Source organism: Varanus komodoensis, unplaced genomic scaffold (genome assembly GCF_004798865.1).
Source record: "Varanus komodoensis strain SLA01 unplaced genomic scaffold, ASM479886v1 scaffold14_1, whole genome shotgun sequence".
NCBI lineage: Eukaryota > Metazoa > Chordata > Lepidosauria > Squamata > Varanidae > Varanus > Varanus komodoensis.
Window position 1 is genome coordinate 3579052 of NW_025335438.1, and position 13362 is coordinate 3592413.

Below are 13362 nucleotides of genomic sequence, written 5' to 3' on the forward strand. Positions count from 1 at the left end.
CAACAAACCAGATTCAAGAAGCCCCAAACAGTTTCTAGTTTAATTGCTCACATTAGTGGATGGATGCAAGTGGGAGTAAATAGTCTGCATACACTGGCACACAGCGAGAAGCCTGGCTCACCATGCCAAGTAACACACTGCCACAGTGTGCCACACTTCATTTGTGGCCCTCCATTTAGTGCTGAGATGGGCAGAAAATAGATCTCCAAAATGTGTTGGACTTCCAACTCCCACCATTCCTGACTGTTGGCCGTACTGGGGCTTCTGGGGAGCTGAAGTCCAAAACTTGCCCAGCTCTGCTTTAGCATGGCCCTTGCCTTTTCCCATATTTTAAAATGTTTTACCATTTCTTGTTTTTCTGGGATTTTTTCAATCTTTTAGTGTTGGGTAAATAGATTATGAAATCTAGGGTGTTCCTTATTCCTGGTTGTCGAGGTCCCATTGGCTGGCCTGCAATAGAGTTTTGCTGTTTGGGTATGTATTTTTAACCACGCTTGGCATAAAACCTGATCTAATGACATTGAGTTGCCTCCTACACCCTGCCTCTTAACAATTCATTTGGCCCACTGCTTGTATTTGTTTACATTGTTGGAAAAATGCTTGTAGTGTTACTGAAGCTCATCTGTCACATCATATTGCTTTTTTGCACAGTGATGGGATGTCCTACATTCTCATGCTCTAGTTTTCTAACCATTTATGTAGACAACTTCAGGGAGAAAAAGAAGATATTACAGCCTTGCACAAAATGCAAATGTTGCAGTTATAAAGTAATACTGCACTTAGGGCTTGGTTTGTACCTAACGACAACTCAGTGTAGTGGTTGAGAGCACAACCAGTGCTCCCTTTGAAGCCAGTGTAGTGGTTGAGAGCACGGGACTTGGACTCAGGCAATCTGGGTTCTAGGTCCTGCTTGGCCATGGCACCAATTGGGTGATTTTGGGCCAGTCACAGATTCTCGGCCCAACCTACCTCACAAGGCTGTTGTTGTGGGCAGGATGGATTTGAATTGAAATCCCCAGTCAGACTAGATTTTAAAATGGTTTCCTACATAATATGCATGCATGTATGCCTTATCCTTAAGTAAAAGAACGTAATTAAGATATTTCCAAACCGTGTCTCTGTTTTGGCTTGCTGCCATTATAGGTTTTCTTCTCCAGAGAAAGAATAGTATGATAAACGTCAGGCTATACACAAAAAAATCCAAAGACTTGTTGAATATTCTGCTCAGAAGGTTTCACTTCCATTTTTACCACTTGATAATACTTGATCATTTACCATGCTGCATACTTAACTTCTTGTGCAAATCTATTCCACTCTAAACAATCTTTTTCTATTAATTAAAGTTTTTGAAACTTAACCCTTAAAAGATAAGGGGTGGATTCTGGGTATATAGATTTTCAAATGAACAATGGGTTAAGGCCTTTTCCTCAACTGTATGTTTATTTTATAATATTTTTCTGTGAAGAAGAGGCATGTGAACCCTGCAGACACACATTCACAGTTTTGAGAACTGTAAAACCAAGTATCTGTGATAATATCTTCCAGACAGAAAAATTGCCCAATAATCTTACAGAAACCCCTGGAAGAGCATGTAATTGTGAATGGATTAATGGAATTCATTTACCAAAAAATTTAAACACTGCATGAATATACAGCCTCATGCTACATAACTAAAAGCTAATCCTTATTTCATGATTAATAACTTTGTACTATAATGTATCTTAATTAATAAACTATCCTTAGATAGAGTTTTTCTCAAAAATGCAATTTAAACTGATTTAAATAAAATATGATTAAATAAAAGACCTGTTTTTTATTTAAACAATCATTGATTTTTATGCATTCTGGTTGTGGGGATAAGATTGAGAGCAGGAGAAGAGTAATGTAAGTCACTCTGAGTTTGTTATAAGAAAAAAGTGGGATATAAATCTAACAATAAATATATATTTGGTTTTAATGGTGGATAACCTGTTGGTTTAACAAAAAATGCATTATTGTGCGTGATCAGTTCCTTCACAGGTTGTGCTGCATGATGTACAGTCCCTGGCCTCTGGAACTTTTAGGGGCTAAGCAAACCAGTGGTTATTGTTGCCTTAACTGCTGGATTATTCAGCCCCTAAACAATCCAGTGGTCCAGGTTTCCACATCACACTGCACAGCAGCTTGTGTGGTACTTCACCTGCCTGTGCACAATAACCTATGGGTTTTTAAGCCAGCAGGAGGTTATTGTACTCTCTGTGTCAGTTCTTGTTAGCAGGAACTAGAAAATACCCTGTTTTGAGGATATTGTGCTTAAAAGTTTATTCAGCTGTTCAGAAAAATTATATACTTCACTCCTCCTAGGACACAACTAATTCAGAATGCTGAAAATGAACATTGTTTTTAAATGTATACAGCACAATAGCCAAAGCTCTCTGGGTGTGTCACAAAAATCTCTCAAAGTACAATAAAAAGATACATTAAAACAGATAATATAAACATATTATAAAATTCTAAGATACAAATTTCAAACAGTTTAAAATTCCAACATACAGGGATTATGCAGTTTGTGTGGTACTATGAGAGTTCTTGTACTTGCAGGACTATGTGTTTTAGGATCCACCATTTAATTAGAAAGCAGAGAGTCGGAAGTTTGTGGATAGATTAATTAGGTACATGGAAGCATGCAGTTCAGCTTCAAGATGTTACTACTTCTTCCTTAGAGAGGTTTCGTAAATCTGCTAACATTTTCTTTGCACTTCCTTTCGCAAAGTTTGGTAGGAGGTTAACTTTATTTATACTTTATTTCAATTACATCAAATTGTGGAATGAATCCTGAAATGGTGTAGCCTGAATATTAGTGATCTGTTCTTTGACTGAAAGGAACTACTTTTCATCATGAACAAGTGAGTTAACTGCAAGGCTTTGTGAACTATTAGTTGAATGTTCGCTGTGTGTGACTTGACATTAATACTTGCCTTTAATTATTGCATTGCCTGGATAGTTTCAACCTTTCTAGGTCTTTGCTTATTCTAATGTATTTTCCGTTTTCTTTCGTAGCAGAACTGCCTCCACCTTATACTGCTATTGCCAGCCCTGATGCCAGTGGTGTTCCTGTAATAAACTGCCGTGTGTGCCAATCACTAATCAATTTGGAAGGGAAGCTTCACCAGCATGTTGTCAAATGCACAGATTGCAATGAAGCTACGGTAAATTGTTTTACAGCTTGTTAGCTCTGTGCCATGCCTTATTAATCCTTTCCATTTTGGAAAAGGGCATGCCAAAGTTATTGCTTGGCAGCCAAGATCTTGCATGCAGTTATAAGGAGCACTTGAGTATGGAAAGCCTCTGTTAGTTAACCTTTTAGCAGCAAAGAATAATCAGATTTTGTCAGTATTATTTAGGGTTCCAGGAATCAGATTTTTAATAGTGTTCCTAATTGTCAGAGCAGCTATCATATATTTAGAGCTTAGAGGTTGCAGCTTGTTCTGTCAGTAATTTCTTAAAACATGTGAGTTAAGTTTATATTTCAGAGTACTTCATAGGCATCACATTTATGGAGGAGGTAAAGAGGCGTGGAATGAATTACGCTACTGCCTGTAGTCCAATCAAAGCATCAACATCTTCTGTATTCTGGAGAACAATCCTGTTCTCCAATAGTGGCAGTGGCTTATACGTAGCATATAGCTGGCTAAATCACCATCTTCAGGCCCTTCCTCCAAAAATTAGTAAAAGCTCCACCTGCCATTCTAAGGGAAAATATCAGGAAAAAATATCTACACAGTTATGAAGATCTAACTCTTGCTCTCCCACCCCACTGTCTGTGTATATTTGAGGCATGAAAGTGCTAGCTCCCATATGCAAGAGGAACTGTACAGTGGTTGAAACAGACTCAGTCTGGGTTTGGTTGTTGCATGAGAACATGCCATCTGTGGGTTATAACTGGGCTTTGTCATTCCATGAAAAACTGAGATCTTTGCTGAGTCAAACCAATATCCATGATAAACCTATCATGTAGGATGGAAAAGTCAGATCTTGCAAGTTCCTATACATGTAGACATTGTCAAGCATAGAACACCTCCTCCTCTGATCTGGAGAGGCAACTAGTGGTTACTTGAACTGGAGAAGATTTTTATTTATAATGCAAAACCATTAGGTATCCAACTAAATAGTCCTCCCCCGCACCCGCATCGGTAAACTATACAACGGTGTGGAGGAGGTGAAGAAAGCTACCTTATTCACACTTTCCTTTAAATCTCAATGTAATATAACGCAGCAGCAAAGTAAAATAAATGCATGCATAATATCCAGTCCAAAGACTTCCTGTACAAGCAAGTATTTATTCCATTCAAGTCTTTCCACACATGATGCTTCTGTATGACTATACTGGATGGTGGACAGGTGCACCTGCAGATCTGTTTAGAGTTATTGCTATTGTTGCTGAAATTGCTCTACATTTTATTAGTTTAATGACATTTTCAAGATAGTCTAGCACTTTACCTGGTTGAGAAAACATTCTAAAAATATTAAGCTAAAGTAACATTTGCACCTAGTGTAATAGCCTTTTCTGAGTAATTTGTAACGGATTGTATAATAAATAGCTTATGGAATCACCATATTCTCAAAGCTAGTTTGTCCCATCTGGCATTCCACTCCTGGAGTTTTTGAACATGCATGTGCAGACTTTGTTCAATGCTTTACATTTTCCTTGATCATTCTGTTAGCACAGGGATGGGACATTCCTGGCTCTCTGAATGTTTTGATTTAGTACTTGCACGATCCTTCAACTATGACAATGCTGACGAGGTCTGATGGGAGTTGAAGGTCAAAACATCTGGAAAGCTACAAGTCACTCAGTCCATTTTCACAGAATACTTATATATACCAGTTGTAGCCCTGCTGCTTTTCCTCCATTGCCAGAAGTTTTTCTCCTTGATTTTAAAAAAGAAATTAATTAATTATTTAGCAATTATGCTTCACCTGTCCATTAAAACAGTCAAGGCAGCTTACCACATAACCAGAACATTAGAACATAATTTAAAATATTAGGAAGGTAAAACCAAAGAGGAAAAAACCAGTCTCTTGAACCCTCCTAGATAGTTGGTTGCTGTGAGTTTTGTTACTGTCTGTATAATGTTTTATGGTTTTTAGTGTACACTGCTCTACTCTTAGGGAAGAAAAATGGGATATAAAAGTTTTTAAATAAATGGAATGGATATTGACTTTGGAAGCTGGTATGTCTGAAGGATTAGAAAAACCCACACAAAAGAAAAATCAATTCTTGCCTCTGAAGCTTACGGGAAATAAGGCTTGATCACAGAAAACCTTGATCAAACCAGACTTAAAATTATTGGTGCTTTTCTAGAGAGTTCCATGTTGTCTTGGAATTATGTTTTCACATTTCTTAACCTAATTGGTCACATGTCCACATATTCATCCAGTCTGAGTGAAGTTCCCCTCACTTCTATTTGGTGGTTTCCCTAGCAAAGCATCACAGTGGTCCAGCCATTTCCATATCTTAAGAGATGGGCACCCCAGTCCACTGCCTTCATCATGAGTGTTTTTCAGCGATGGTCCCACACCCATGGAACTCTCCCCTTCCTCAGGAAATGTGTGTGGCCCCTTTCTTGGAAATGTTCAAATGTGAAACAGTAATATTTCTTTTTTGCCAGGTATAAGGATTCATTGTTCCCTTCTGTGTACTGAAGTTTTATTTTATGATTATCTATACTTTCAGTGAAATTTTGTACACTACAGTACCACCTTGGGAGGATAGTTAAGCCCTGAAATATAGCCTGTAAATCATTTAAAGAAACATTTTATAAGGCCATACAAGCATTTCTGTACATCCAGCATTTTGAAAATTGCAACATATTATCCTCAGCCATTATTAATATGAATGGTTGCCAAAACAAAAAACAAACGAACAAAGAATGAAAATAAGGTACAGCAAAAGAAAATGTGAAGGCTGTAACAAAAGGGCACTGCTACAGCCATGCCACAGAATATTTAAAATGTGCACATGCCATCAACAAGAATGGTCAAGAATAATTGAACTGTACCAAGAATAATTGTGTGGGCCTTCACCTGGAGCTGTAGAGTATCTGTTGCTTTGTTTTAAACATGGTAGTTTTTTTTCTTTTCTGTTTCATAGTCAGAACATTATGTATGTAATTTCTTTTTCTTGTTTTGTGTAGCCAATCAAAAACCCTCCTTCAGGGAAAAAGTATGTTAGATGCCCATGTAATTGTCTGCTTATCTGTAAGGATACATCACAGAGAATAGGATGTCCAAGACCCAATTGGTAAGAGCTAAAAGAAGTTACAGTGTGTGTTTTTATTCTATGTTTTCTGTAAACAAGTCAGATTGTGGAGATATAAACTATAGAAATAAGTAAATATATAATGTATTTTTAGCCGTTTCACTTAATATTTCTCAGAAATCTGTGTCTGCTAGCCCATGCATATCTACATCAAATTTTAAAAACAGTACAATAGATATTTACTCCTGCCACTATTGATGTCAAATTTGCCAGACGGGTGGGGTGGGGTTCTTTGTAGGATATTAGTAATAATGGGACTCTTTCTGTATCCTTTTCTTCCAAGAATGGAAATGTTAGGTTGATCTAAAATTCATTTCATTCTTTCTAACATGAAAGAAATATCATGTCAGTCAAAAAGATAGCAAGGACACACTCCTATACAAGTTGTAGGACATTTTTCTAGCACTTTTTTCTGTCTGAACAGAATATTTACTGAGCAACAATCCCTATTGTATTATGTGGAGCTTACGCCCTACTAAGAGTGCCCCAATGAGCCAGTATATACTTAAAAGTAAAGTGAAGGGAGAAAATATGAGACTAATTGGTATACAAACAGTGAAGCTAGAATAATAGGTTGTGGCATGTGTAGGTGGATATTCAACTATTCAAGTCCTAGCTTGGATGGCTTCTTACATCATCCAAACCTAGGGACCATGGGTTGTCTCTTATAACCCTTGGTCTGTTCTAGAGTCATGTAAAGGTTGTTTAATCCTCATGTAATCCATAGTCCCTAGGTCTGGATGACTTGACAAGCCACAGGTAGTGCTTGAATATTCAAACTCCACCTGGCCAAGTGCTGCATCCCAGGGTTGTTTTGATAATGTGGATGGGGTCCTTGTAACTTTGTTCCTAAAATTGGACCCTTCCTTGTTTGCTCTTTCAAGCAACCAATAGTGCTGCTGGGAAACAGAGGAACTCAGAATGCTTTTTCTGATCAGAGCAATCCCTAGCACAAAGCACTCAGGTCTCTAGAGGGGCAGAACCTACCAATGGGGAAAAGCATTTAGTGAATTAGTGGAATGGTCATATATGAGTTATTTTGTATCTTAGCATGTTTGCTTTGCATTTTGACCCAACCAATTTAGGTGGGCCAAATTGTAAAAGATACTTGGCTACGGAGTTCTCTTTCTCTGTGCTATTTATACTATTTATATACCAATAAATAAAGAACAACCCTCCTTACTTTTCTTCCTATAGTAGGCGCATCATTAATCTTGGTCCAGTTATGCTGATTCCGGAGGAGCAGCCAGCACAGCCAGCAATACCTGTTCAGCCTGAAGGCACCAGAGTAGTATGTGGGCACTGTGGAAACACATTCCTAGTAAGTGCAATCAGTGTACACCACACAAAGGACCAACCACCTTATTGCTGCTGTCTTATACAAGATGTGCCGCAATGTGCCCGCAAGGGAGAAAACCACTTTCATCGAAGCCTTCTGAACTCCATTTTACCACTTCGTAGTGTCTCTTAGTTAATACAATTGTTCATTCCATCTAGAGTTGGCCCTCTAATAAAATGTGAGCTTTTCATCAAAGATCCATTTTTTGTTTTCAATGGACATGCCATAAGTCTGTGATGAGATGGGGTTGTCGTGCAATGGTCAAGTATATGCAAAGCAGGCAGAATTGCCATAGTTTGTGCTTGGCATCTCCAGGTAAGAGGATGAGGGTTGTAAATAGTGTGAAGAACATCTGTTTAAACCACTCAGAGTAGGCAAAACTGGAATAAATGAACAAGTAGTCAGAGGTTAGGGTGGAGTAGACTAAAAGCCTATCTAAGCTAGCACATTATTCTTACATTGGTTAGATAAATGCCTGTGGGAAGTCCACAAGCAGGATATGAGAAAAGAACTCCTGGTAGACAGAAGTATTACCAAGCAAACATGTTTGTCAATCTGTATTGCTTAATTTTTTGCTGTTGCCCAAACTCCCTCACAGCTGTTCTTCTCACAACCAAGCTAAATATGTGGTGTATACTTACATCACATGGGTAATCTAGAGTTATGAACTTGGTGGGAATGGGCTTTCGTCACACTGCAGTCCTGCCAAAAATAGCTTCTCTGAAGTTGCTATGGACCAGTGATGGTGAACCTTTTAGAGACCGAGTGCCCAAACTGCAACCCAAAACCTGCTTATATATCACAGAGTGCCAACACTGCAATAAAACCTGAAAACAGAGGTTTTAGTATAGAAAAAACAACTCACAGCCAGTCCAAGCAAATATTGATTGATTGATTGATTGATTGATTTATATCCTGCCTTTTTCCTACAAAGGACTCAAGGCAGCTTACATCTCCTCCTCCATCTTATCCCCACAACAACAACCCTGTGAGGTAGGTTGGGCTGAGAGTCTGTGACTGGCCCAAAGTCACCCAGTTGGCTCCATGGCTGAGCAGGGACTAGAACCCAGATCGCCTGAGTCCCAGTCCCATGCTCTTAACCACTACACCACACTGGCACACTGGAGATATATATATCTCCTTGGCAGCACACTGACCAGCCATGCTAAAGCTCGGGTGAGTTGCAGATAATGAGTCGCGGCTTGTGACGTCATCAACTGGCACTGCTACTCCTTTCTGAGCATGCACATGGCCCCTATGTGTGCTGTTTTCCAATGCTCAGCTGCTGGGGTGATGCTGGTGCAAACTGGCTGGAGTGCCAACAGAGAGGGTTCTGCATGCCTGCTGTGGCACACGTGCCATAGGTTTGCCACCACTGCTATAGACAATAATACTTTTTGGAAATTATTTTTCATGACTGTAGTTTAGGAAGAACAGATTAGCCTTCCATATCATTCTCACAGTGGTCCCAAACCAAAGTGGAGGCATCTTTTTTATTTTTTAAAAAAGATGCAAGCATAAACCATGAACTGAGACTCAGTGTGGTATGATGATCAGAGGAGATCCAGGTTCTCATTTCCTGTCAGCTCACTGAGGAAATTTGGGCCAGACACTCAATCCCAACCCAAACTACCTCATGGGGTTGTTGTGGGGATACAATTGAGTGAAGGACTACGTAAGTCACCTTGGATTTCTCACAAGAGGAAAAAAATTGGTAGGATATAAATGTAAAATACAGGCAGTCCCTGGGTGATGAAGGTCCAATTTACAAACATCTATACTTAGGCATGAATTGCCATAAAGCTTATTAATTTAAAAGTTGAAGTTAAAGGCAAATTATTTGTAGTAATCAGCCTGGGAACTTTTGGAGTTTTGTGGCCTCCTGTGGAAAATCATCATCTTCATAGAGAGAGAAAGTGAAAAGGGAGAGAGGGAGGTTTCCAAAGCCTTTTTGTCCTGATCATCCAGTGAGGGAAACCCCTCTGGCATTTCCTTGATGCAAAGAGGAGGTGCTGGAGAGTGAAAGGGAGGGCAGGTATAAGAACATAAGAATGCAATAAATTTAGAAGAGAAGCCCTGCTGGATCAGACCAAGGTCTGAGAGAGAGAGAGAGAGAGAGAGAGAGAGAGAGAGAGAGAGAGAGAGAGACAATCTACTACATGTATGGTCAACAGTATTAAGAGTTAAACTTTGGAGGGGACCTAGAGATTTTCACATTTTTTCTACTTTCACAGGAGTCTTGTGTCCCTAACCCCTGAAAATGTATATGGAACTGTTTCTTCAGTTTTTTTATGTGCATAGAAAGGTAAAATATATATGTATACTAAAACAAACATTTAACTTATTCATGCTAAATACAAACCCTACATATGCGATCTGACTTACATACAAATTCAACTTAAAGACGTTCTCAGGAATGGATGTTGTTCATAACCTGGGGACTGCCTGTGATAATAGTTCCCTGTAATGAATGGGTTTTGCTTTTGGAAAATCCCTTCTGTTAGTTATGTGGCATAAGACTTCTGTTCAAAGAGCAGAAGTCCTGTGCCACTTCAATTTGCAGACGTGTGAGGCTTGTTGGAACTCAGTTCAACATGAAAAGGTAGGATAACCACATTCTGTCAACACATAATACTCTGATCTTAATTTCTTCAGGAGCTATATCTGCACTCAAACAGTCACAGGACCAAAGCAATCATTTAGGAAAGGCAAGTGAGTGTAATCCCCCACCCAGAATTGTTGCAGGGCTAAGTATCTGTGTTTCTGGTAACTTACTTCTACAAACATGGTACTGTTTCTTATTCATAATGAATTAGGCCTACATATGTATGAACCTTGTATACCAAAGATATAACATTCTTACTTTGAAAAGAGAAAGTAAAGTGGTGACAAACATTTTTTACTGATTCAGACTTCAACAATGAACATTACTACAGTAAATGCTCTACTTTAAAGTTGAATGTTTCCAAGTCATTCAGTAAACTTCTAGTAACTTTTGAAAGGGGCAATATGACACAAAATAGCTTTAGCAATTTTTGTCATTTCCTCCCTCTTTTAATTTCCTTCTCTGCCCTTATTTTGTAAGCCGTTGCAATGATTAATAAGCTAATAAGCTATGGTGAATGAAGGATCAAGAACTGCTTAAAGTGTACAGGTATAGTGATTTAATGCCCTTAGTTTCACAGAAAGAGTAATAGCTTTTGTAATGACATCAAAGTGCTGTTGCAACCATTTGTAAACACAGCTTATACTACATCAGACAACCTTATAACTAGCAAGTCATGGGAAATTATTTTGCATGGAAATCCCAAACCACAGAGTGTGGAGATAATGCCTGCAAAAGGGCATCCCAGTGACGAAAACAAGGAATGAAATGTAGTGAAGCATGAGAAGAAAAATACACTGCTGTGATCCCCAGTGACATTTAACTTGAAGCAAAATAAAACATTATTCATGCTGGCATTTTTTCAACACTTTCCCCTCCTTTTTTAACTACAGTGGATGGAACTGAGGTTCAACACTTTGGCAAAGTGCCCACATTGCAAAAAAATGTAAGTACCAGCAAATCTTTCTTTTAATCTCATATTTATAAGTATACATCTATTTCAAATATTAGACCTCAGTCCTTATGCATAAACGTATGTGTGTATATATATATCTAAAAATGGTTCTAATGAATGTCAAGTGACCATTCTTTTGTCCTTTCTCTCTTTACTGAGGCAAGAGCTATTGAAAATTCTTGCTTGATCTTAAATGCTTGGATAGTCAGTGACTGGTGAGGAAGCAGGTTCTCCGTAAAGAGAAATATTTGCTAAAAATGAATAGATCCTGATTTAACATAGTCTAAAACCCTACTTCATTCTAAATGGAAACATTTTTAATAGCAGTTTTGGGAAAGATAGGCAACAAAAAACAAGTGGCTCATTTATCTGTATAAAACCAATACACACACTGCTTTCTTCAATGCAATATTAACTTAAAATGGAATATCTATGAGGTTAATTCAGTTCTTTTTCAGTTAATGAAATGCTCTCATGATCATCACTTTGAGAATGCTCACACTGTTCTAATAAAACTACTTAGTGAAATTCTTCTTCAAGATGACAGGCAGTACGATCCTATCCATGTTTAGACATAAAAAGTCCTACAATCCTTAGTATGTCCCAGCCAGCAGTTCAGTTGTTGGGAGTTATTAAATTGATGGAAGGTGTAGAACATTTTCTATTTAAGCATGTATAGGATTGTGCCCTAATAGGCTTAGAAAGAATCCCCCTCCAAAATCAAAGAAAAGGATCTCCCTGGAAAAGAAGTAGTAATAGCCAATGATATAGGTGAAAACTTAGTACTATTCAATTTTTGCAAATAAATGGGTTTTCTAAAGCTCGTGTTTCTATTGGTCCACATATTATCTTTATGGTAATTAAACCAGCGCAACACCAGTTTTTCTGTGGTACAGAGAAAGTGATTGCGCAAATATATTCTCTTACCTTTTAACCACATATATATGTACTGGTAGTTTATCCTTTTCCAGCTATAAACAGGTTGGAACATATTCATTACTACCACAGTGTATCTGAACATATTCTAGGTTAGAAGGTGTATGGCTGAGTGTGTCTGAGCCTTCTGCAGGTTTTAAGAGAATAGTGATGGCTTCACTGGGGGAAGGGGGTGCCATGGGATGCGCAAATACTAAGCCTGGCAGTAGAAGACAGAAGGACTTCTGTGAAAAGCAAGTGCTGTACTTTCCTTCACAAAGTCTGATGCATGTTAAACATTTTCAACATGGAAATATGCTTCATGTCAAAAGTAAAAGTAACATATAAAATAGCAGTAACATATCTGCAAAATTCTCATGGTTGATGGAAGCTTATTTCATCAGTAGAACAGAGGAAAGCCTGGGGTACAGACTGAAAGCCTCAATAAGCAACACCAGGGAAATTCAGCTTTTAGTTTGAAAACATGGAAATACCTTGTACTAAAGCTGCTTAAGCCAATAAATTTAAATGCATTCCAGAAAGATTAAAAGAAAAAAAGTTAGTCACACACTGGCCGTGTGGGTTTGTCTGTTCTTTTAGCTATCTTGAGCCTTGGAGCTTCTGGTCAGTCACATGTCAGGCTACTAATTTTAGAGTTGTTATTGATGGACTGAATTTTATTGGGGACATCTATAAATATTTTAGATTTGTGGTTTACTTTTCTTAGGGATCAGAAAGTGCTGTAACTTTGAAATCCAAGAATCTGTCAAATTTAAACTGTGATGTAATTATGAACAATTTAATTAATATTCAAAATTGCATGTCAAAACGGGTTTTGTATTTAATGCTGGACCTGGCATGCTGTTTATTTACAGTTCTTCTGTTGGATGTGCACTCCCACGACGGCGGTGCTGTGCATATATTACCATTGGAATGATATTTATCTTCATTGGAGTGGGGTTAACTGTAAGTAACAAATTTATTATCATTATTAGTATCAAGGGAAACATCTTTAAGGATGGTTCAAAAGCTGCAGCTTCTGCAAAATTATGCATCCAAACTGATTGTGGGGACCAGAAGATCTGAACATAGAGCATCAATTCTGATCTGCTTGCACTGGCTGCATGTATGTTTGAATCCAATTTGGGGTGGTATTTGGGACCAAAGTGCTTAACAGGGCACCTCTCCTCTCCTGCTGTACCTACCTGTATGCTACAATAATTATCTAAGGCATTGCTCCAAGTGCC

The 13362-nt window shown here is 38.3% G+C and overlaps 1 protein-coding gene across 4 annotated transcripts in view; it reads left to right on the plus strand.

The window, feature by feature from the left end:
* The window catches only part of PIP4P2 (phosphatidylinositol-4,5-bisphosphate 4-phosphatase 2), a 29077-nt gene that overhangs the window by 11429 nt on the left and 4286 nt on the right, over window positions 1-13362 (plus strand). For 3 of the 4 annotated variants that reach the window (XM_044423886.1, XM_044423888.1, XM_044423890.1), the window contains exons 2-6: window positions 3040-3188; window positions 6177-6283; window positions 7499-7622; window positions 11139-11191; window positions 12991-13081. In XM_044423886.1, coding sequence (XP_044279821.1) covers window positions 3040-3188; window positions 6177-6283; window positions 7499-7622; window positions 11139-11191; window positions 12991-13081 — 524 coding nt within the window. The remainder of the gene's footprint in view (window positions 1-3039; window positions 3189-6176; window positions 6284-7498; window positions 7623-11138; window positions 11192-12990; window positions 13082-13362) is intronic. The other variant, XM_044423887.1, reaches the window with a different exon arrangement.